We start from the raw sequence: 23,808 nt of genomic DNA, 5'->3' as shown, positions 1-23,808 counted from the left end.
TCTAAGCGAGCCCTATGAAATGACAAGTCTTCGATGCTTTGGATTATATCATTGGCGTACGTTCCAATGCCCGTCTCTTGAATAGATTACAGGACAGTTATCTCTAGGTTTCACAGTAGTCCGTTAGATTCCACTTCTACAGAAGATCCCATTTATTCAGGGAGTTTTTAAGACCATCCAGGACACGGAATTTGTGATCTGCGAAGACAATCTGGGTTTAATATGCGCAGATGTCGGGTTCTCTATGAAGCACTTCACAAGATTGCGAGATGTAGACCCGGTGGAGACTACTATGAAGTCTGAAAAAGGACTTTACATCAACTGCGCATATCTCGCAAGCTCCGAGCACACCTGCACCTCGAGGAGAGCAGGCCTCACGTGACCGTACAGACATGCGAGCAATCTCGATTCCACGAGTGTTGGACAGCAGATGCCGGCAATCATTCATGCCTTCGCTATCCAACACGCCACTCCCACAACATTGGGTACCTATCTTCTCAAAAGAAGCCAGAAAGAGGCTCAAAACTCCCCACCACATGACCCCCACCAAACCCGAAAATCTACCCCCCAAAAGACGCACCACCACCCGTAAGCACTAGTCCTCACACCGTTTCATGTGGCATTCAGAGTCGAAAAGAAAAATCCCCGTCCGACGCACCCTCATCATACTTTTCGCGGCTATGTGCCTCGCGACCCGGGCTGCATCTCCCCCGCCAGATTGGTCAATGAGTCTGAAAACAGCCACCACTTTCTTGGAAAAGGTGTGTGGCCAGCGCACCCATTTTATTACCGGTTGAAGGTATATCGTGTGGAACAGGAAAAGATGGCGACTGTACAGCCTTGTGTGAGAAGGAGATATGTTTCTACCCGTCTCCGATCGATGAGATCTCCTCAGACCTGGTTGATGGGGAGAAGTGATAAGTTTCACTTTTTTTCCCGTTGTACTGTACAATACTTTGCTTTTGAGCTGGATCTTGCCGTATCATCTGACCGGGTCGGAACATAGCTCTGCGCAAAAGAGAAGCAAGGCTTGGGGAATAAATCGAGGTACTGTACAGTATTGTCCCGTACCAGATTCTCGAGAACAATGGATACTGGAGAAATGGCCCTATCGTCTCTTCGCACCGCGCAGACAGACATCCAGAAGAGGTGCTGCAGCAGAGGAGTGTGTGCAGACGCACAGGAGAATCCCTTCCCATGCAGGGAATCGTGCCATCGCGAATGGCTGACGATTGCGAGAAAGCAAACATCCCCTCCTATCCGTAGTGGACCGTCCTTGGTGACGTCTTGGAAATGCAATCAATAATCCGACTTTTCGACTCCACCCCTCAGAGCAGAGAGATACGAAGTTACCAGAATACGGATGGAAGGCCTGGATTCTGGAAGCCCTCTTGGATCGGAAAAACTATGCCGCTTTCAGTGGCTGTGAAGTGCCGATCCTTTACCTGTTCGTGGGCGCACGAGGTGGGAGAGGGCAATACGTACCCGACAAAGCTGTGGGATCAGCCCCTCATCCACGCCCACACACCCTCAGACGGGACCCAAAAAGCCAGCCCTGGTTTAGCAGCTCTGCGGTGTTAGAGTTAGCTCGAGGGGGAAGAAAAGACAAATGTGCAGCGGCGTGCACGGATCCGGCCTATGAAATGACCTTCCGCTGCCACACCCCAGAACCCTGATAGTCCGTACAGTACTGCAAGCCTGGAGGGGAGAAAAAGGCGAGTAGCGCTCCGTGCACTGTAACTCCCCGAGCTCCCCTCGCCCCAGAGTCAATGGGGGGTCTTGGGAAGAGGAGCGAATTGTGAGGGTTGCGGAGAACTGCTCCAACACCACTGCTCACAAACACTTGAGCTCGCGTGGCCAAGCTGTGTCCCTCGAGTGGTAATGAGCAACAACAACAACATTCCATACTGACGAGGCCGTGCGATGAAGCTCCAACAGTATCACCCCAGGCCAAACAAGGTCAAGCCAACCCCCATCCCATCCCATCCCATCTATCCCGAGAATGGAAGAGGAGAGCACGGATTTTTCAGCACGCCTCAGAGTTGCAGTCGGCATCGAGGCCGTTTTGCTGGGAACGAGTCGTCACTTTCCCATTATTCACAACGCATGGCAGATCTGCCATGTGCTCGCTCCCCAAGTACCGTCGCCAAGAACGGAGACAGGACAGACAATCGTGACGACGGCGGATGCGTACGGGACTTTCTTCCTCTGTCTCTCTCTCTCTCGACCTTAATCTGAGACACAAACTCTCGAGTCCTGCATCAGATCCCAAATGGGCATAGGGTTTAGCCGTCCTATCACCAGCTACCAATAATATAAATCCTGGAGGACCCCTTGAGGGAGGTCGCATTTCATGTGTGCAGCGTCTACTAATGAGTTTGTGTGACATGGGAAAGTCAAAAAAAGAAAGGAAAGTAAGAGAGGAAACCTGTCACAGCCGATGACCGAGATCCTCCTGCATCCCCTTTCCCGTCCTCACAAACGGAGGGTCGTCGTCTTGCAGCCGTTGCCACTCGGTCTGCGAGCATCCCTACCGCCCAGGACGGGAGACGATAGAGTATAATTACTTGATAGAGCTTCGGAGCGGCAGCTATCAACATCCTCGAAAGCAACCCCTTGTCCTCGTGTGATGGGTCGCCAGATCTCTTGCAAATCCAAAAGGGCAGCATCTTACCAATCAATGTTGTGCACGGAGAGGGCAGGATGGGTGCCCAGAGTCCAAACGAAGATGAGACAAGAATCCATCATCGGAAGGTTCTCAGCGCATCGCAAATCGTAGTGTACCACTGGATACACTCACCTCACCCCACCTCAACCGACCGTTATTTATTATTTTCCCCCTCGTCCACTTGGAAGAGAGCCTTTTTGTCAGCGGCCGCGGGTATTTCCCATGATCCAAGCACCACAAGCAAGAAATAAGAATGGACGAATTTCTTGTAGCGCGAGCATCAGCGAACCAACGAGAGGAGGTTCTCGATGGGTATTCGCATATATTTTTGCCCCAACGAATGAGATAGGTGAGTGTGCTATCAAAGGAGAGTGCCCGGTTCCCGAGAGCCGAATGGGACTCAGATTAAAGGAATCAATCAGATGTGGTTGCTTGCGATAACTGAAGACGGCTTTGGGGCCTTTGTTTGACTTGTGTGGTGCAGTGCGGTGCATATTTCTCTCGCTTTCTTGCTTCCGGGTAAGGAGGTATATCGTCTCGACTGAAAATAAAAATATCGACATCGCTTCCCTACGGTTCCTGGAGTTGAAATTGAGTTCCTGGAGCGAGCGTCAAGATCATCGCGGTGATCCGGAGACCATCAAAAGAGGCTCTCAGCGCTGCACGTTGGGGGTTGAGCCAGTGCTTCACACTTCGCCGTTCCAGGGTTCAACCATCCAGACCGTGTGCGTGCACGCACGCCCTGGGTTATCTGTATCGTGGTGTCTCCACCTGCAGCGGCCATCAATCAGCACTGTGTGTGCCATCATCCTCCATCATCAACCAGCATTTCCCATCTCCACCCGCCAGCATTAGGGCTGCGACTACAGTACTGGGCCACCAGAGGCAGACCACCTGCAGAATTAGTGGAACCTTCGAGCTCTCTCTCTCGCGCTCGCACTTCTGCTGCTGCTGGTGGTTGTGGTGCTGGTCTGCGCCTTAGGAACTCGGGCCAAGTGGCAGGCATTGCACGCAGGGTTCCATCATCAAGGATTGCCAAGCAGGGGGGACAAGGGAGAAGAGACAAGGACCAGGGAGAGCAAGAGCAAGAGCAGGAGCAGGAGCAGGAGCAGCGGCAGCGGAGAGTAGTGCAGTGCAGTGCAGTGCAGAAGAAGCGTTAGTGAGGAGGCGTCCTGTAACAAAGTGGCCTTAAACCCTCCCTGGCGACCCCTGTCATCTATCTGCTCTCTCGTCTTGCATCCTCAGGACAGGACAGACAGACTTTCATCTGTTTCCACTGCTGCTCCTGCTGCTCCTGCTTGCGCTGCTGCAGACCAGCTCCAACTCCAAGATACGGCACTATCCCTCTTCCAGCCTAGCGGAAATTCTCTCGATAAGGATACAGCCAATGAACCCGCTATCCACACTACACCAGATTCTCCTTCCCCCCCCCCCCAATTTCACCCACAGAAAACACTCCGAACCGAGAACAGCCCAAGTCTGCCCCCTTCCTACCTGAGCACCTGAGACAACGTTCACGACATTCCTTCAAAAATTATATCCTCAACTTACACACACCACCACCACCACAACCGCGCATACCACTTACTCTTCCAATTCGACACCTCTCACTCACTGTTCGACCCGTCGAGTCCGTCGAGGCAGACGCTTTCTGCACGTCGACCCAAACCCTGCCTCCCATCGCTGCTCATCCTCCCGAATACCGTGCCCGAACCTCCAATATCTCGTCGAACCAACTGACGCGGGTCGCACGGCCATTCAGCGTACCTGAATTCTGGATTGCTTGCAACCCTCCCCGAACTGACAACTCGAGTCTGACGAACAATTGAACCTCCTCCCGTCCGCAATCTCCCATCCAGTCTCTTCAGCGAAATCCCTCGTTCACGCGAATTCTTATCGTCCCGGCCCGCATTAATTACATCGTCTGCTTCGAATCTGGAGACTTGCGACATTCCTCTGCAGCATCCACCACCCATCACCGTGGTCGTCACCGAGTCCCTCGAGAGCGCGTTCCCCCAAAAGTCTCGAACCACTGACGCCACCGCTGCCGACATCGCGACACTCCCTTTGTGCGACAGAGAGGAGGCATGAACGTGGTCCAAACACCCTCGAGCGCAAGCACAACGTCGCCCATCTCTCAACACCAGCGTATCTCTGCGTCGGATCGCGCAACGTCTTTTACACCGCAGCATGCCATGAACGCTTCTGCTTTCTCCCAGTCCGGCCAGGTCTTCCGTCCATCAAATGCTGTTCAACCGACATATCAGTCGCTCTCCATGACGACCATGAACGCTTTCGCCGTCGAAGCGCCTGCCAACAGTTCGCAGACATCGGGCGCATTCACGTCAGGTCCCTGCTCGGTCATGATACGAAGACTACCGCTCGATACCAACGAAGCGAAGTTGAAATACATGGTGGTTTGGTCAAAGGAGTGCACTGATGTGGAGGTATTGTCGCCTGAGCAGTCGGAAGATCCTGGATATCGATCGGCAATACTACGCTTTAAGTCGCATGCGGGTGCCCTGGAGGCGAAAAATATGCTAGATGGGAAAGCTGCAGATAATGTGCAGATGATCGTCGAGGTTCTTTACGGCAGTCCTACATCGTCGCGACGATATACCATCGACGAGACCACGAATACTGGACCCAGCTCAACGACTTCATCAGCCTCATCAGTTGGACCGACGCCACGTCAATCTTCGAGGTATAACGGCACTTTCCAGTCTTCGCAGCAAAGAGTGTCTCCAACGAATGGAGGCGCTTATGCAAGCAACGAGCTCCCAACTCCTGAGAACAGCGCCCATTATCAAAGCTTGTTCTCTCCTCAGTCCCCCATCGGAAACCATCTGAATGGTCCGTCACGAATTACTGGAAAATCTTTAATCAACAACGACTCTGTTGACGATGACGAGACTGGAGAACTCCTGAAGGACCCGGTTGCTTACGCAGAAAATGGCGCCTCGGTTCAAGGACGTCGACCAACAAATCCTCAGATCCCCATCTCCCGGATGGCCGGCTTGTCTCTGAATACGAATAATGCTGCAGGTCCGGCATCGCTCTCCTCATCTTTCGTGGCGTCTACCCCTCATACACTAGGTTCTCACGCAAATCCCATGTCTCCCACTCTGACCAATGGTGGACCACCTGTCAACTATCAGCTCGGGAGTCAGCATTACCAGCGTCACAACTTCCCACCCGTCAATCCTGCTGACCAGAATCCACCTTGCAATACTCTTTACGTCGGAAACCTTCCGATTGACACATCTGAAGATGAGCTAAAGGCAATGTTCTCAAAGCAGCGAGGCTATAAGCGCTTGTGCTTCAGGACCAAGCAGAACGGACCGATGTGTTTCGTTGAGTTCGAGGATGTCTCGTTTGCAACCAAGGCTCTTCATGAACTCTATGGACACCCTCTTCATAATAGCATCAAAGGCGGCATTCGATTGAGCTTTTCCAAGAATCCTCTCGGCGTGCGTTCCGGTCAGGGTATGACCTCTCCAGGACCATCGAATGTTCCAGGTGTTATGCAGGGCATGAATGGGGCATTAGTTGGTGGACCTGGTGGATCGTTCAGTACGGCAAGTGGACCTCCCCCAGGTCTCTCAGCCCCTCCAGGACTCGCTCCCAACAGGATGGGCTATTCCAGTGCGATGAGTCCGATGACAACAGCTGGTGGACACTACACCACTACTGCTTTTGCTGGAAATAATAACGGTTGGAATACGCCTGTTTTTGCGGGTATGGCTGCTGGAGGACCTTCTGCAATGCTTAACGGTGCCAACAATGGGTTCCAACCTCCCGCCTACATGATGGGCAGGTAGACATGTCAAACTTTCGACTCGAGAAAATGGCGTTCAGGGTTACAACGGGCAGATTTGACTTCTTCATCATTCTTTAAGGGTTGCCGAAACATGGCTTCTACTCTCTTTACTTTACTTGCTTCTGTTTTCATAGGTTCATTGCGAGGAGTACCTGGGGAATTGCTCGCATGGGTTCGCATTTCGCATTACATTGTTGTAGCGTGGTGTTCATGATCATGAGATTCCCCCTGCGCGTTGTAGCAATTGGTGGAGTTGAAGCAGGATCTGGGAAAGGAGGGATGGCATGCTCTGGTGTTTTTCGTGTTGCTGTCTGGTCTCATTTTCGTCGTCATCATTCGGTGTGTGTTCTGCTGTCATTTCCGTCTGGCGTCCAATATCTAAAGAATAGTGAAGAGCGCAAGCTGGCAGGCTTGAGACAAAAAATGCAACACCGCGCGGTCGATTGTACGATTGCTTTGCAGCGGGCACTCTGGGGCATGGAATTGGAATACAGGGGCATTTTAACTACATGAAAGAAGGGGGTGGAAAAGGCGTCTCTCATCATCGATGATTCTTCTTCTTCGTCGATCTATGTCTGTCTTTTGTTCGGCATCGGGCATCTATCGGGGTAGCGCTCTTGCAATCAAATGGGGGGTACGCATAATGAAAGGGTTCTTTGGCGGATTGTATTTTGCTTGGCATATGAACAACGTTGGGGTGTTCCTAGCATCTACGGATCGGATTAGTTGCTACAAGTATCTCTAGATGAATCCAAAGATTTCCTTTCCTCTGTATGAAATGAGATGAATCGATTTCGCTAGTGATGTGCTTGGTAGACTGGACACTGTATTAAAGCAGGACGATGCTGACACTTGTGTTTTTGATCAAATAACGTATACGATATTTGTCTAAATATTGTACCCCCACTAATTACTTACCACAAATGTTAAGTACCATGAATCACTTGAACGATACTCCATACCGATAACTCTGGATCCCATCCTGAGCAGAAGGTGATACTCACTCCGCCTTTCCCCGTCCGTCAAAGCCTCTTTGAATCCACTCCACTCACTCATCTCCAACACCCCGCTCAACCGTTTCCACAGGTACCTGCCCTAATCACTACCTACATCAATGGTGCTCTGCTTACCTCACATAGACTACCTATCTACATACAGACACTCCAAAAGACCTCCTTCTAGCAGCGACCCGTTAAAAGAAAAGCTGTAACAACACGACACTCTAGGTAGTTTCGAGCATCGCTAAGCCGAGAGTACAGTAGGATTCACCACCACACGGTTCCCGTACCTGTCGCCAGCAGACGACGCGGTGAGGAGAGGGGAGAAGATAGATAAGTCAGAGTGTGCTATTGAGTGGGTGGGCGAGTACAGCTAGTCTCGTGAGTTGGAGATGTTGAGATAGGGTGTTCATGGCTAGGTAGCAAGGTAGCTAGCAAGCAAGCAAGCAAACACTAGGGAGTGTTCGTCTCGGATCGAGATATGAGGACTGATTGTGGGAGGGAGCTCTGGGTTGTGATGTATGAGCAGTTAGTAGCTGGTGTGGTACTGATGTTGGTATTCTGGGACTTGAGCGATGCAAGGAGGAAGGAGGAAGCCGTTCGTACACATTTGGGGAGGGAGATATTGGTAGATGTTTGGATCAGAGCTGAGCTGGTTGTTTACGGACTTGCGTCGAGCCGGGGCCGAGCTGAGTTGTTCGGATTGCTGCTGTTGTTAAGAAAAGCAAGGAAAAGTAGGCTTGAGAGAGTGCTGTTTGCGGTGGTGCTAGACGTACGTAGCTTTGAATGAGGGAGATATTTTCGGGAGGGAGAGAGGGAGGCAGAGAGGGTGGCAGAGAGGGAGGGAGGGGAGGGGATACATGCTTCGTCTGGGGGTATAGAGGCTTCTAGCCATTGATGGTGATGGTGACGGCTGCCTTTTGATGTTTGAGTGCAGAGTCCGTGTCGTTGATTGTAGGAGCGATGTCAGCCATTGGGTCATGTTTAAGTGTTGGACGAAGGCGCAATCGATGGCTGACTACAAGAAGTTACTCACAAGTGAGAGTAAGTTAGTTGTTGCGCTGATCTGCGAAAGTGTCCAGTCTGTTTGAAGTTGCTAATGTGACTAGGTTTACTCGCGTGTGCGAGATCATTAAGAAGAGGATGATGATGATTCTGACGAAGAACAAAATACTCCCACCAGCAGCTCTGAAGCCGAAGACCGATGCCACTGGTGTCGAAGGAAAGCCCATGCTCTTGGGAAGAAGAGCAGATCTCGGACCATCAATGTTTGTCTGAATATCAGTGCCAATAGCCATCGAGTTAGCCTTGCGGTGCCCTCAGCGGATTGGGCCTGCAGATGGCGGGAGAGATGTAATTGGCAAAAGACGCACCGAACCTAAACGACCCTTGAGTTCCGATCGATGAGCCACTGGTATAGAAAGAGCTCAACGTCGTATTGAAAATCCGAACACCGGATATCGAGACTGCAATGTATTTGCATTCGCTTAACACTCTCTTGACCCGGTACCAATCTTCTCCTGGACAGACAAAAATGTCTCAAAGGTGCCTAAAAGATAGCAAGTGAGCGTGGTCTGGTTGACGATAGAATAGCCATCTCCCAGCAAGATTGAATTGGGAAGCGTCAAAGATGCATTGGTGTTCATAAAGCGACGGCCTCTACGCAAAATCACCCCAAGCTCCTTAGCGTCGGCCAAACCTTTTTCCTTTCCTTTCCTATTCCAAGCAGCTCAGAGAACTCCTCAACAACAACCCCATACAAAATAAATTCTGCAATATGATTGGCCCAAGAGCTCTTAGCGCCGAATTTGCTCTCTGCTCAACTTTTAAAGATTTTAGAAAAGGGCATCGTTGAGTTTTGAGAAACATGATATTTTGCGATGTGCAACAAATCTTTTTAGCTTTAGAGCTAAAAATAACCTTAAAACCTTAAATTGTAGATTTGAAAGTGAGGTGCTTGAGACGTACTTTGTGCCTCCATTGGCATCTCTCCAACTAGATTCAGTTGAATGCCCCTTTGGCGGTGATGCTAGTGGATGTGCCCATGAGTTATTTAGTCATAACTTTGGACAGTCTGTTTATTCTGTGTCAGAGGCAGATCAAGTTGTCGATGCAGTACTCTGGCTTCAGCAAATATTTGATTATCATCAAATATCTCATTGGTGTAAGCCTCAGTATACAAGCTATGCAAGAAATAGGGAAAGAGATCATCATACTACTACCCATTCAATTCCTCCTCGTTCGATGCGTGCATCAGATTCAAGTGTGTATTGTAATCTTCTAAGAATGCTCCTTTGGCACCCCGATCTCATGCCTCGAATGAAAGCTTCTGTTTGATTCATCTGCCGTATGTCGTGCTGGCTACCCTGCCCCAAGCATGCCATATTAGCCGCTCTCGCAACCACTTTCCAGATATCATTGAGTTCGTCATTGTCGGTATTAAAAAGCCCAGGAAAGTCGACCAATATCGACTACAGGAATGGTTGCCCCGATTCCTACAGATGAGAATTGGATGCTACCAGGAGTTAGAACGTGTATGTATTGCCATCTTTGCCCTCCCCGTAGGACGCAAGCTTCGTATGTGCCAGAAGTGGTCACTTCAAATGTCTCCACGTGATATGTGTTCGATACTCCCAGTGCAAAAGGCTAAGGAGCATCAGAGAAGTTGCTGGTGAGTGCCTAGAATGCTTCTGCATATAGATATCAAGAATCGGATAGGCAGCGACTTCTGTCCCAAAGTCTAATGTCGCCGAGGGTGTTGAGGAAACCAATTGGAATGGTTAGAACCTGCCTGTAGAAGATAACGACGTTTGCACTGTGGCCATGCCTACAGGAAGAAAATTCAACTTGCTAGCCACCGTCTCAGCATAATTTTTGATTCCTTTCGACTGTTCAGAATACCTCTGTGAGCCATTTCGATCGACGTTCCTCCAACTTGCCACAGTGGGATGAGAGACAACATGAAAAGCTAGGCTTGAAGAAATGATATTCGCATTCTGGGCTTGTTTGATAAGCAGGCGGCGTTACTGGCAATACTGATGATGATCATGACTTCTCCTGCAGGCACCGACGAATTTTATTTGACATTGCTCAGTGGAGCAGCCAAAAGCCTCGGGTTCACTTCGACTGGATCAGGGTCATACGCTTATTTATCTCGCATTCAACCGTAATCAGTCGTATTTGTTCGTATCCATATGTCTTCAAATCAGGGATAGCACCACCAATCATCGACTCGCTTAAGACTGCTGGGAATTAGGGGCATGGCATGGCGCAGGTTTATTAAGCGAGCCGACGACCTCTGGGGTACATCCCAATGGTAGATTGTGACGACGGGTTCGATCTTCTGGGAGTGAATTCGATTGATCAGATCGCTTTAAAAAGAAATGCCTTTCCCATTGATCGGGTCATTGCGTCCTCCAAGTGGGATGATACGAGACCAGGACATTGAGAATCTATAAACATCGACGTCGAGGGATGACATCAACTCCACATCGTCCTCTACGAGATTGCAGTGATTGCATGCAACATCTGCGTTCTCGCCGTTCGTGCGCGAGGGTTCGAGGTGAGAAAAGGTATCCCATATCGATGGACCTTTGCCATCTTGTGAGGCACCGCCTTCGACTTGATATGCTGCCGTGGCCGTACCCCAGGCAAAGTCTTGTGGAAGTGGAAGTTCTTCAAGCACCAAGTCATGCCCGCTTGCTGAACCATGGCTCAGGACAACGTCGTCAGCTGAAAACATGCCTGCCTCCTGAGACATGCCGGGCTAGGAATTACGAGACGTAAGAATCTGAAGTTGGTTGTGGGATTGCTCATAGATAATGAACATTGATCTTTGGATTTCTCGAGGTCGTGCCAAACATGGTGTGTTGAAGTGCAGTTGGCTAGGAAAGTGTCACAGGTGTACCTAGGTACTCTGAGGCATTCTCCCCGGTCGAACACAATGGCCAAGAAAGATCTAGCGAGAGGTAGGAAGCGAGATCTCCCTCCTATTTTTCCACGCGTGAATGGTGCAGTGCAACCATAAGCGAAGTCGCCCATACTCGGCACCATAGCTAACTGTAATCCATGTTCGCAGCTGCTCACAGTAATTGCAGCCGAACCTCTATACGATACGACGTATTCGTACCCGATGCCTGGTCTTGCAGCAACCCCGCGTTCGTCTACCGGTTTCCACTTCAGTGGGGCAAATTCATGGGGAATCGGGTCATAAGCTTAAGATTGAAAATTTACAGACCCAAATAAAGATAGAAACCGGAAAAAATACGACGATACGATGAAAATCCCTGTGAAAACATCAAATCGAACAACAGTACGAAAGGGCCTCGCACGAAATGAAATATATAAAGCTTCAGCTTGACTCTCCCTGCTTGTGATAAGTGAAAGCCTTTTTCTGATAAGTTACCATCATTTCGAGGCTCACATATACCAAGATGCGCTTCGCATCTTTCAACATAGCGTTCTTACTTGCTGTGCTGGCCCTGACCGCCGCATCACTTGATAGCCATATGCTCATCTATCGACGATCAAACACATCAGCACTGCCATTACCGCCCAAACCTGAACCAATTGTTGTGGTCGAGTTACCGATACCTCCAGTAACTGCTGATGAGACGGAAGGTGGTTGTACTTCTGAAGTGAATCCTTATGGAACTGGGTGCATAGGCGCAACTTCATCCGGTCTGTTGGGCGGCAATTTTCTTCCAGATGGAAAACACGTTACGGCATCCTTAACGTACGCAGGGGCACCCGCCGCTCCAGATCCGGCTAGCATATATACAGGGCTCCAGTTGATAACCGTTAAAGTGGACGGGACAGTTTTCCCCAATGGCGATCCGTGGAAATGCATTACTTGCGGAGTCCCAGCAGACCAACAAGTTTCCTTCAACGGCTCAACCACCGACTACCAGTATCCTCAAGCGTTTACTGATGGCGTACGTGTCCTTGCTGGCGAGTGGATCATCGATTGCGGCTCCGAGCAGCTTGCCAGTCCAGAGTGCACCCCGGATAAGGTGCATATCTATCCCATTCGATGGAATGTCACACCTGATGGCTCTGGGGCTGGTGGCAGCATACGAGAGCTGCGCAAACACCCTGATGATGTACACATTAGCTTCAATGCCTTGACTTATTCTGGTGTTTCTACGTCCCAATTTGGATACTTCGCCCGACTACAGTTCAACCCATCACCCACAACAGGGACGCCGCTTACTCCCCGGTACGATCTTGTCAATGTCACTATGTTGTATGATCTAGATGGCCTGCCCACGATCTCTGTTGATGGCAACAACTTGACCATCAATTCCCAAGCAATCGTGGTAGGCGAGGTACGTGGTTTGAGTGGACTTGGACACCAGGTGCACTATATTGAATTTCCTGCGGAATCATGCAACATCGATATATTTAGAGTGAGCCTTGTGACTGGTGAGGTGACAAGAGTTACCAGCGACCCAGAGTACGTGGACCCGATTGATACATCCTCCGATGGCAACTGGATCGTGATCATGGATACTACCACAACGAATCGAATGATGTTTCTAGCCGGCATGCGCGGTATTCCTCCTCTCATCGACACACTTATTACTGGCGCAGTCTCGTCCGTTCGGAACAATGGGATACGACGGTTCTTCCAGCCCTGGATCGTCGACCGCTATGGCGACCGTTATTACGACGATGGCGAGTACTATCAAGGCCAACAGCTGAATGGTGCCGGCGACGGTAGCCCCGGTAGTGTGAATGACGACAACTGGAATGGCATGGCTGATCCGAGATGGTCCTTGGATGGAACCCGTATCACATACTTTCAAACTCTTGTTCAAGCCCCGAATTGTGGTGGTGTGAATCCGCTGCCATGTCCCAACTCTACCGAACCAGGTGGACGAACAGTGAGGTTGATGATGGCAACACTCACGAGTCGCCAGCCACTGAAATGGGAGCCAGTACCGCTAGTGTCGGATGTCATCCCATGGGGAAGAGAGTACGTACCGGGCAGCGCAAACCCAGTGGCAACGACCGTGCCTGCGGGCAATTATACTCTGTCAGGCAACGTCAGTGGTTACGCTGAGGTTGGTTTCATAATGAACAGTGCCAATACTTCCATCGGGACCGTGGCAGCTACTTACTATAACTACTCCGACAATGGCGAGAACTACATCTCTGGCACTGAGCAGGTTGCCGCCAGCTCTCCGAGCGCCACGTTGATCCATGTAGACTGGTATTCTGACCTCCATTCCACCGGTATCAGCAACAGCTCCAAGATAACTGGACCAGGCGGGTTCCATTTCGAGATTGACCTCGAAGAAAACAAGTTTTATGCAAATGGCTCTTTGACGACGATCGTAGATGGAGTGGTCTACACACAACCTGCGAATGGGAGTTGAAAATTGGTGACATTGTGATGCCGAGTGTGTTCGAGTAGTTTAAGAACGTATGTAATTGTAATAAACAAAAGATTTCCTTCGATAATATTAACGTAATCACTATTTATACTCCGAATGCAAGAAACTTAATGGGAGGGCCACCTGGGCAATCTGGAGCAAAACTAGAATGGAAGCAAAGCAAATGCACGTGCTTCACAGACTCCGCCGAAGAATAGCCGGCACTAGTCTTCTATGACATGAAATTTTTTGGAGCACGATCTTTTCCAGCTCTTCATACAAATAACAACAATAACAAAATTCCTCCATATATGCAATCGATCTGCGCACTACCTCTATACTTCTCGTTCTAATCCTCATCTATCATGTTGCTACCCTGCGCCACCTGCGCATCGTGCTATAATCACTAACCTTACTTTCTGCTACAGCAAGAAAAATCTCTGGTAAGCTTCCACTGTTCTCCTCTGTCCACACACACAAACACCCATTTCAATGATGAACATTCGTGTCGCCCCTATCATACTCGCCTCTAACCCAGGCACGCATGGTGATTTACCTGTCCCGCCAAAGGACCTATCTGATCTCTCCCCATCCTTTCCCTCATCCTTCCTGTCGCATTCATGCTGCACAAAGCTAATTCGCTTTAAAGACAGGAATTATTATTGTTTGTGAGTACATGATTTTGTTTAAGGGAGGGGAAGACCATGGATATACGATGATGAACAAAACATGTACTATCAAATACCGACCTTTTCATGGGGAATAAACTGGTTCGATTACCTGATGGTTTATCCGTGGTCTTGTCTCTTCTTCGATGCCTTCGATATTTTTTGGGAGGCTACATTTGCTGACTGGGCAGGGATAGGATATGACATCACTTTACACTATGGGAATGCTAATGGTAAGAGGATACAATTTTCTTTTGGTTCGAGGAGGAGCTTATGATGTTAACTTTCCATGCTAATGCTGAGGACACTTGGTGTCTGATGCTGAAACAACTTTAGACTTTTCATCTTTCAACTGAAGAAGCTGTTTGTTACTTATTGTCTTGTTTGAGGAATTTTTGAGGGCCATTGGCTAACTGTTTCGTAAGTCTAGGATCGATCCATGTACGAGATATCTTGGTTTGGGAGCGGATTACCAGAGGACGATGGATGGGTAGTGGAACACACAAGATTTTTGGTCACGATGCGGAGGTGGAGTATATAAAGTGCATATTTAATCATATATTACTTTGTGGCCCCTCAATGTCAGGAAATTGTGCCAAGGAGAGACCTTATGCCTCTTCAAAGTGTCCAATTGCTGACGGACTTTTACGAATCCTGTTTATGCACTCTCTCATCTCAAAGTCATTGCTGTTCAAAGTTGACCCTTACTTCTTTATACTCTTTGCTGATGTCTACCTGCTATAAGTCACTTTTCACCGATGCCTAACTATTCCATTTCATTTTCCGCTGATATTTCTCTACAGAATCCAAAACATACACCGTTAACAACAATTAACATCGACTCACGCATCTTCCCGTCCTGAATAGAGGAGAGACTCCTCGCTTTTCGCCGATGTCTACCTTTAATTCGACAAAGAAACCCGTGGCAACGGCAGACATCTACTCACAGCTCTAGAGCCCGGTGTCATTGAGGATACTTGCGCAAGTAAAGAAAAAAGAGATGGCACCGGCGACAGGTCGGCTCCACACACTCTGGGGCTTCACTAGGACTTCCTCAATTTGGAAATAATGTGGTTTTGGATTGGGAGCTGGGTTTGTTTATATACTTCGTTGCTTGCCGCTAGTTAATACCCATCGTACGATTTCTGATATTCACGCTTAGAAATGACGTGTGGAGAGAGCGCATAGATAGATTTGTAAAAGTCCATTAGCAATTGGATACTTTAAAGCGGCATAAGTTCTCTCGTTTTTACAGTACTAGATCTTTGGGCATTGTATGATGTGACTGATGCAATTTGCAAGCACGCCGGCAGCCACAACACCCCATTGAGCACTCCGCGCGGATTGCGTAGATTTGAGCAAAGAAGAAACACCTCTTCTCTCCACAACGACCACTTAAACAGTCAAAGTAGCCGATGCCCTCAAATCCCTACTACTCGCCCCAACATAGAAAACGTACTCCCCACTCTCAATCTTCCAGGCCTGCGCACCCACATCCCAAACACTCAAATCCCTCCTCTTCAACTCGAAACTCACGGCCTCACTCTCCCCTGGTTGGATCATCACCTTATCAAACCCACGCAACTGCCTCACTGGCTCATCAGCCGCATCAGGGAACGCCACATACAGCTGAGCTACCTCGGCACCCGCAACATCCCCCGTGTTCGAAATACTACTCGACACCGTAGCCACCACATCCCACAGATCCTCTCGTTCCCCAACAGCGAGGGCGCCCGTAGCATACGCCTGCGCCAATGCGGTCGCGTTAGACGTCACCGTCACCTGCTCCGAGTAGTTGAAGGTCGTATAACTCAACCCGTACCCGAACTCGAACCGCGGCGTCACGTTGTATTTGTCGAAATACTTATAATCGATGTAATTCCCCTCCGAGAAATCGATTTCTAGCGACTCGGTGATCTGCGTGTTGGCGTCGTAGTCGGATTCGTTTTTGGCGATCGTGTGGGCTAGTTTTCCTGAGGGGTTCACGGCGCCGAAGAGGATGTCGTCGATGGCGTTGCCGGATTCTTGGCCGAGGGGGCCGCCGTAGAGGACGCCGGTTCTATTAACAAATGAGTTTACTTTCTTTGACAAAGATTCTAGGAGCCGAGGAGCTCAGCCGAGGAGTTGAGAAAAATCTTCTCTGACGAGTAGCTCTCGGAGAGCATCCCGAAATCCTCGGCTCCTAGAATGAAAACAGATCAAGGGCAGATTTTGACGTACACGTTGGAGTGGGTTATCCATTGGTCGACTAGACGGGGTCCTGGAGGGTTTGAGTTAGTGTGTTATCTTTTATCCTAGGGTAAAAGTTAACGTACCAGTAGTGTTGATGACCACAATCGTGTTGTTGCAGTTGTCTGCTACGGTGTTGACGAGTGTGTCTTGGGTGGCGTTGTATAGCTCGGAGCGGTCGCCACCTTCACCTGACCATGCATTCAGGAAACAGAGTCCATACCAGCATTGGCCGAGTTGATACCAGTGTGCTGACCACCAACGTCTGCGTGCACAAGACCAGGCATACCAAGCTCAACCTTGAGATATTTTCCGAGAAGGTCTTGACTCTCGCAAGAATATGAGCCGTTGACCCTATCTATTGTTCGGCGTTTCGTAGTTAGTATACTTGTTCCGTACATTTTGGAAGCAGATATAAATGTCTTGAAGTACGAACTCCAAACGGACATTTAAAACGGGAAAATAATTTAAAAGAGATCAAGACTAACTCATCGCGCACATCGTCCCGCCTACTCCGTTTTTGACTGCATCGTAAAAAGGAGCCAAATAAGTTTCATGGAAAGCTTTGTCACCGATCGCAACATTGTAGGATTCGTCGCTGGAAGTCGAAGTGGAGTTGGTAGCAGAACTACTAGCACTCGCCGAGGAGCTCGTGGTTGTCGAATTGCTGTTTTATCTCACCGCAATAGTAAAGTTGCTAAAGGTGCTTGAAGGAGATCCACCCATTCCCCCGCCTCCGCCGCTGCCCGTTCCGTCACGGTTCGTCTCTTGTTCATTCATGATGAAATGTTTCGAGCTCGGAATGACACCGGCACTGCTGACTCCTTTTACAAAGCTGCCACCCATAGCTCCATTGAGGTAAGAATCTGCTCCGTAAGTTTCCCCGATCCGCCCGCACCAGGCTGAACGACCCAAAGGCTCAAGTGTGGGTGCATAGGCAAGATTGATTCCTTTTCCACGGAATTCAGCACCGAGTGCACTGCCTTGACTTTGAATGGCCGACTTGTCCCAGGTCATTGCCATTGCTCCCCCAGCAGGCCATGTTGTAACGTAGTAGTAAGTGAGAGGGTTAGTTGAAGAGTCCAACATGTCGAGGGCGCTGAAGTTTCCTCCACTCCCTCCAGTGATGATTGACAGCTTCTCGGTTGTGTTCAATGTCTGGACAATGGCATAGGCTTTATCGTAGGCTGCTTGCCAATCGCCAAGCTTGATCGTGCCTGAGCTTAGCAGCTGTGCTGTATAATTGCTTGACGCATCTCCTTGTACGACAACTCCAAAACGAAGCAGCGCCAAAAGAGCGATGACCGCAGGACGCATGGCGATGAAAACAAGTAAAAGAATGTACGGACAGAAAAGAGTGACTCAAACGAACGAAATGCTCCAAAGTGGTGCGGACAATAGAAAATCAAAACCACACGCAAAGCAGCAAGCACTCACTTCTTAAATCCAGAGAATTGTCCACCTGGGCACAGCTGCACAGAGTGACGACGACGATAGTATCCATAAACGAAATTTTTTGCCTTGGTAAAGCCGAATGTCCTGATCTGAGTCCATTCTGAAATACAAGGGCAAACCTGGAAGCCCGAAGACAAGGAGCCGAAACTTTTGGCATTTGCTTTATCAAGCTCGTGAACCGTGCATGAATAGACGATCCGACTGTTCAATTGTCTGAATTTGAATAGTCATGGCGATCGGAAACCGCATTTGAATGCGCTCTAGATGTCTCTTCCCATTTTCCCTAGAATGTTGCGACATCAACCTGGTATCCCCAAGTCCGCAAGCTCTTCTGAATAGGGCCGAAAAATCACCGTTCTACTTCTGAGATATAAGAGAGGCCTTATAGAACTATAGAAGTAAAACGTGGCGCGACGATCTTGTATGATGCGGTGCTGGGAAGTGGGGTATGGGACTGCTGTGCAGACGCGGCCTCATCTCAATAAGCTCCCGCAACTCCACACCAAGAGCACGGCGAAAAGGCCGCAGACTTTGCCCGTCGCATGGTTTAGTCGATTGATTGCTGGAGCACCGTTCCGCAGTAAACTAATGTTCATAAAGACATTGACGACGAGAGAGAAAAAGAGAGATGGAGCATTGAGACGAAGTTGGAGACCGGCCAAGTCAGTCTTAGCGCCGGCATTTCCAAAAGAGGTCTAGTCTAAATGGAGCGAGAAAACTCTCCACTCTTTCACTCATTTAGTTTTGTTTTCATGTTTCTTATCATTTTCGTGGTCTACCAAGTGACAGCAGCATGTGCAAGACGAACGAGTACATCAAAAGGGGATTATTTTCACAATACCAGCAGACTGGTCCATCACAGTGAGCATGCGATGTTCTCTGGATAGCGAGTTGAAGGATGAATGGCTTTTAGTCATCACCTTTTTCCAAAAAAAATTGTTCCTCATTGGTGTTCAACTTTGTTGCATTTTTCTGAAGACGCACACGGTTCCATCATGGAGTTCTTGCGAAAATTGCGTTGATTGTTATTTTCTGTTCCATGAATTGCTGCTCTGCTGAAGCTTTCTATGCTCCTACAAGAAGTACGCATTCGCAACTCGTCACATTTAATTTTCTCGCTTTCAGTCATGCGTCATCAAATAGATCTTGACGGAGGCTCATTGTTTGAATCTGGCGCCGCAGTTGCTTGTATTTGGGCTTTTGAATCGGAGTCGTCCACAACATATCCTCCGCCGTTCACTTCAACATCAACACCAACATCAACCCCTCATATGTTCTGCTATATCGCCTGATGAATTCAGCCATGGGATTTGAAGCGCATTTAGTATGCAGTTCCCGTCTTATGTGACAGGATCCGCCCCATGCCAATCGAGTTGTCAAATCCAGTCTCTAGTCGGGACATGATACAGCACTCCTAGTCTTCGCTCTGGTGTCCGGCGAAGGCTGAGCAAGAGTTCGAAAGCACAGAACCCATACACTATAAAGACACTGCAGTTTTGTCAATAAATCAAGCGTCGCTTACAAGCAGAAAACTCCAGTCCCAATATTGATTTGCTTTGCCAAACCTGAAGTTGGAAGTGCACATCTATGTTGGAATGTTCATAGTAAAGTAAGGTGTAAAGATTCGAGAGAAGATATCGCCAAGAACTTTTGAGGTCTGTCTGAGTTCGCCTTCCTTGCTTGGCAAATCGAGGAGCGCCCGAATGCTTTCCAGTACCTACCCAGGAGACACAGTCATTCAAGATTAATGTCGCCCAAGAGAAATGGAAAGCATCAAGGTCAGAGACGGAGAACGAAACGCGACCATAGATTTGTGACTTCGAAATTTCAACGCTCAGCCTTCCTAAGTGGCATTGTCGCACCTTTGAACCTCCACAGAGTTTAGCTTACAAAGACGCTTGCGAGCCTCACTATTTCAGGACAGAAGGATTTGCCATATGAGGAACCCGAAACTTTGGGGTCCACTCATCGAAAGCCAAGATGAAGAATGGCATGGCATAGCTGAGGTGACGATCGTGGATGGGGTCGGTGAGAATATGAAAGATGTCAAGAACAAAGTTGATTCAATTGGCACTCGTGAAATTTTGGATTTCGTGGATAAGGTTCTCGATGAGTATGCCAAGACATTTCCAAGTAACGCGCAGCCGTAGCCAAGACATATGGGATGAAATGCGAGTACGAAATGGTTGACTGAGCGAACCCGAACCGAATGCGAATCCGATTTATTTACAGAGTCGACAAGACAGAAAACAATGCCAATGTAGATGCATATGCATATATACTTGACTGTCCATTTCCCAATATGAAGAAAAATTCAACACATCTCGCAAAATATCTTGAAGACCCAATTGTTGTGGAGCATTCGCCAGAAATCATCCAAATCACAAGGCTCACACAGAAACAAGTACCAGATATCTTCCCAGTTCAGTCAAGATGGGTTTCTTCAGCAACAGATACATGTTCGCAGTGCACGTGCTCCAGATCATTCTGGTCCTGCTCGCCATCGGTGGTTCAGTTGTCCGTCTCCTTATCGTGAAAGTACCTGCAGGTGCTCCACGAAGCAGGGCAAACACCATGGCACTAGGCATGGTGAGTATCTCTCTTCTTGCCTTCCCCATTAGAGAATTTTCGACTGACCCTATAAAAACTGTAGGGTGCCAAATCGCTCATAGTCATCTTGTACCAAGTCTTGTCCGAACACACCGCGATGTTCCGAAAATGGGCTAGCCTGAAAGCGAACATGATCTTGAATTGCATGGAGATCGTATTCTGGGCTGCGGTAGTTTTTCTGATGATCCAAGCGAACCTGAAGTTCTGCGTCGGCACCAATTGTATACTGAGTTGGGTTGTGACTGGAGTTGCTGGTACACTGAGGTATGTCTTGCTCTTCTGGAAGATAGAAGATCACCTAGACGTCAGACTTTGTTCGAAGGATGCCATGACTGACTCTTTCGAATAGTACTGTTGCTGCATACACAGCTATTGTTTCCATTATGGATTTCCGTTGTTTCAAGTCAACAGGCATGCACCGTGGTAGCGAAGTCGAACTCAAAAACGAGCAAGTTGAAGATGGACGATCGATGGACGAAGTGCGCCGGAATTACTAAAGGGAGAAATCGCATGCAAAATTCGATACTGCACGTTGAGAAAGGCATACAGGAGAGAATTTCGTTTTCGCGACTTCTTTCATGAAGGGTTGCATCAGACCAGGAGCTTGGAGGCTCTCAATCTGTTCCTTCGAGTTGAGAGAGAGGAGCTTGAAACCGAATTTGACGATAGAGTGCATTTTTTGCACAGTAGACGAAAGAGTAAATATAGAGCTCATTCTTCCTTGCGTTGATTGTATCATAGGAGGGCAGACGATCTTCCTGGGTTGAATTTCTGGATCTAGATAAAAGTCCAAGAAATTTATCTTGGCAGCGAGTTATCGTACGTTCGATTATCCATTATCATTCTTCAGCTCAGCCATGCTTACCTATCTACTTTGATGGCGCAAGTTCTCGATCGTGACTTAGTACATTCCTCGACCCGCCATTCCTCGCCACCTCTAATTTAATCTCAGACTCAGCTCTTCATATATCCCTCGTCGCAATCAACTGAAATATTATCGTCCTTTGTTATCTGATTGTGGGCAAAGATCACGATTCATTTATTACTACACACTCATTATGCATTACTTTCAAGTCATTCTCTACGCTTCTGCAGTCAATGCTTTCGCATTTCCCAACATTTTTCGTCAGAACAAACCAGAGCCAACATGTCAAAATCCAATTATTTACACTGTCGTCGAGTACCCATGTGCCGTTGAGACATTTGTTGCCTCGAACACTCTACTCACGGTTTCCATGTGTAATACGTTGATCAGCATCACAAATGCGCCAACCTATGTGTCGACGATTGTCACTTCTGCGAAAACACTACCATTCACTTCCACTACAACTTCTACGATAACTGAAACCGTATCTGTGGGGAAGACTCTCTCAACTACAGCCACTCTACTGGGACCGGGTCCTCCTGCCTCTACAGCTGCATTTGCTTCGACAAGCCAGGTACTCTCAACGAGCACCACGAGCAGCACGAGCTTCGCGACCGAAGTAACTACAATTCCATATGTCCCAATGACTTCAACTCCTGTTGTTCCTGCAGTGTCACCGACCCCAACAACGCAATCGTCTGCGGACTTGCCGATTGTAACTTCATCCCCTTCAACAAGTGTTACCTCCCCGATAATTCCGGATATCTCTACATCAACAAGTCAGCTTGTACCAGCAGCTGTGTCCTCAACAGTCACGGTCCCTACTCCAAACTGTCTCCCTTCAACATCAGATTACCCCGAGTAAGTTCTCCACCTAGGGGGACAAAGAATCAGTCACTGATGATTTAGTGCTAACAACGTACCTGCAAATACCACATGGCTGCTTCAGCTGTATTATATATCAAACGGTAACCCTATAAGCACTGGCGCTTACCTCACCAATACATCCTCCTATACATATACCGCTGGTGATGCAGTCCCTGTATTCTTCAGTGATGGTGTATTGTTTGCCTTGGATCCAACATATGGAATTGGCTGGTATGCGACAACATCTCCAGCAGTAGACGCACCGTTCGCACTATCGGAGTACCTTCCCAACTCTGGGTTGACGGCAAAAACTTTCAGTATGGGGGCAAATTACCCGTATGCGTTGAGTTGGGACAACTGCGGATTTTCAGACAGCCCTGCTACCTTTGTATGGGATGAAGATGTCGGGGAAATCTTCGTAGTATTCGATGGGAATGAAAATCAGGGAGTCAATCATGAGAATATGAGTAAGTCAAACCCTATCCACGTTTCAGAAAGAACCCTGGAAGCCAGGCTCTGGGAATATTTGTTTTTGGAAAGATAAAAGATTTCTCTCTTCAATCCTCTGTCAAGAAACATACTGACCTTCGAATAGTCCTAGGTCTGGTGCCGGTACCGACTTAAAGCCCTTTATTCCTTAACAATTTTTATTGGTCCGAAGGCGAGAAAGAGAGACCGAAGAGCTGGAAAGCACGTCCGAAAATAGTAGAATGTGCATTGTCTGCTCTTTGTTGCTCTCATATTATGCACAGGTTGCGTTGAACTACAATTGAGGATTGGAGAAAGCTTGAACTTTTGCTTGACGCCGAGTTTGCCTGTTGTGTACTTTGAATAATCTTGAATCATTTTGCAAGCGAGCCCTTATGGCGTTAGCGAGCTATGGTAAAGAAGCTCTAAATGTTTAGTTTTCCTGTTCGCAATGTCCCACAACTTGTATGCCCATTTTTGATCTCCTATTTAATCTCTTTGAAAGAACATTCCGGATCTGTGGCTAGGTGGCACATGAGAGTGAAGCTATCTACTTCGCTCGTAAAAAGTTGGCGATTCGCATTCAGACCCCAACCCCTTTACCGAGTGGTCCGAGGCACAGCTGCCTTACGAACATGGGGACAAAAGTCCGTGCGTTCAGGCTGTAGAACCTCGAAATTAAAACTCTTCACATTAGGACTAAACTATCAACAACTCCACCATTATGGATCCTTTTACCACTCCACCTATGTCTCCACGTCTCCCAGGTGCAGAGATCAGAAC

At 48.5% G+C, this 23,808-nt stretch overlaps 10 protein-coding genes across 10 annotated transcripts; 6 read left to right on the top strand and 4 right to left on the bottom strand.

Moving 5' to 3' along the window:
- Nucleotides 1-122: 122 nt before the first annotated feature.
- On the bottom strand, nt 123-701 carry LY89DRAFT_278133 (uncharacterized protein). Its single transcript, XM_018206432.1, has one exon. It carries the CDS (start codon nt 536-538, stop codon nt 218-220), a length of 321 nt encoding a protein of 106 aa, XP_018064191.1. The 5' UTR covers nt 539-701; the 3' UTR covers nt 123-217.
- A 2,189-nt stretch (nt 702-2,890) lies between these two features.
- On the top strand, nt 2,891-3,828 carry LY89DRAFT_675984 (uncharacterized protein; the record flags this gene model as incomplete). Its single annotated transcript, XM_018213549.1, has 2 exons — nt 2,891-3,017; nt 3,374-3,828. 2 exons carry the CDS (start codon nt 2,891-2,893, stop codon nt 3,826-3,828), a joined length of 582 nt encoding a protein of 193 aa, XP_018064190.1.
- Nucleotides 3,829-4,863: 1,035 nt separating this feature from the next.
- Nucleotides 4,864-6,489, top strand: LY89DRAFT_701285 (uncharacterized protein; the record flags this gene model as incomplete). The annotated part of the gene is made up of 1 exon (XM_018217186.1): nt 4,864-6,489. One exon carries the CDS (start codon nt 4,864-4,866, stop codon nt 6,487-6,489), a length of 1,626 nt encoding a protein of 541 aa, XP_018064189.1.
- An 83-nt stretch (nt 6,490-6,572) lies between these two features.
- LY89DRAFT_278174 (uncharacterized protein) lies at nt 6,573-7,115 on the top strand. The gene has a single exon (XM_018206433.1). The coding sequence runs from the start codon at nt 6,657-6,659 to the stop codon at nt 6,999-7,001; it is 345 nt and encodes a 114-aa protein (XP_018064188.1). The 5' UTR covers nt 6,573-6,656; the 3' UTR covers nt 7,002-7,115.
- Nucleotides 7,116-10,859: 3,744 nt separating this feature from the next.
- Nucleotides 10,860-11,228, bottom strand: LY89DRAFT_597820 (glycoside hydrolase; the record flags this gene model as incomplete). The annotated part of the gene is made up of 1 exon (XM_018209997.1): nt 10,860-11,228. One exon carries the CDS (start codon nt 11,226-11,228, stop codon nt 10,860-10,862), a length of 369 nt encoding a protein of 122 aa, XP_018064187.1.
- Nucleotides 11,229-11,994: 766 nt separating this feature from the next.
- On the top strand, nt 11,995-13,866 carry LY89DRAFT_597706 (uncharacterized protein; the record flags this gene model as incomplete). Its single annotated transcript, XM_018209990.1, has 1 exon — nt 11,995-13,866. The coding sequence occupies one exon, from the start codon at nt 11,995-11,997 to the stop codon at nt 13,864-13,866; it is 1,872 nt and encodes a 623-aa protein (XP_018064186.1).
- A 2,060-nt stretch (nt 13,867-15,926) lies between these two features.
- Nucleotides 15,927-16,970, bottom strand: LY89DRAFT_597643 (uncharacterized protein; the record flags this gene model as incomplete). The annotated part of the gene is made up of 3 exons (XM_018209988.1): nt 15,927-16,590; nt 16,752-16,791; nt 16,847-16,970. Coding segments are annotated over 3 exons (828 nt in total), but the record flags the coding sequence as incomplete, so codon positions are not given.
- Nucleotides 16,971-17,234: 264 nt separating this feature from the next.
- On the bottom strand, nt 17,235-18,358 carry LY89DRAFT_277926 (uncharacterized protein). The gene has a single exon (XM_018206431.1). The coding sequence runs from the start codon at nt 18,075-18,077 to the stop codon at nt 17,433-17,435; it is 645 nt and encodes a 214-aa protein (XP_018064184.1). The 5' UTR covers nt 18,078-18,358; the 3' UTR covers nt 17,235-17,432.
- Nucleotides 18,359-20,648: 2,290 nt separating this feature from the next.
- Nucleotides 20,649-21,322, top strand: LY89DRAFT_597421 (uncharacterized protein; the record flags this gene model as incomplete). Its single annotated transcript, XM_018209977.1, has 3 exons — nt 20,649-20,804; nt 20,869-21,089; nt 21,175-21,322. The coding sequence occupies 3 exons, from the start codon at nt 20,649-20,651 to the stop codon at nt 21,320-21,322; spliced, it is 525 nt and encodes a 174-aa protein (XP_018064183.1).
- A 561-nt stretch (nt 21,323-21,883) lies between these two features.
- LY89DRAFT_788072 (uncharacterized protein) lies at nt 21,884-23,378 on the top strand (the record flags this gene model as incomplete). The annotated part of the gene is made up of 3 exons (XM_018223132.1): nt 21,884-22,551; nt 22,600-23,024; nt 23,153-23,378. The coding sequence occupies 3 exons, from the start codon at nt 21,884-21,886 to the stop codon at nt 23,179-23,181; spliced, it is 1,122 nt and encodes a 373-aa protein (XP_018064182.1). The 3' UTR covers nt 23,182-23,378.
- Between the last annotated feature and the right edge of the window lie 430 nt (nt 23,379-23,808).

The sequence above is a fragment of the Mollisia scopiformis genome (genome assembly GCF_001500285.1).
Source record: "Mollisia scopiformis unplaced genomic scaffold LY89scaffold_28, whole genome shotgun sequence".
NCBI lineage: Eukaryota > Fungi > Ascomycota > Leotiomycetes > Helotiales > Mollisiaceae > Mollisia > Mollisia scopiformis.
Note: the sequence above shows the minus strand (reverse complement) of the source record. Positions and strands in the feature narration are given on the sequence as shown.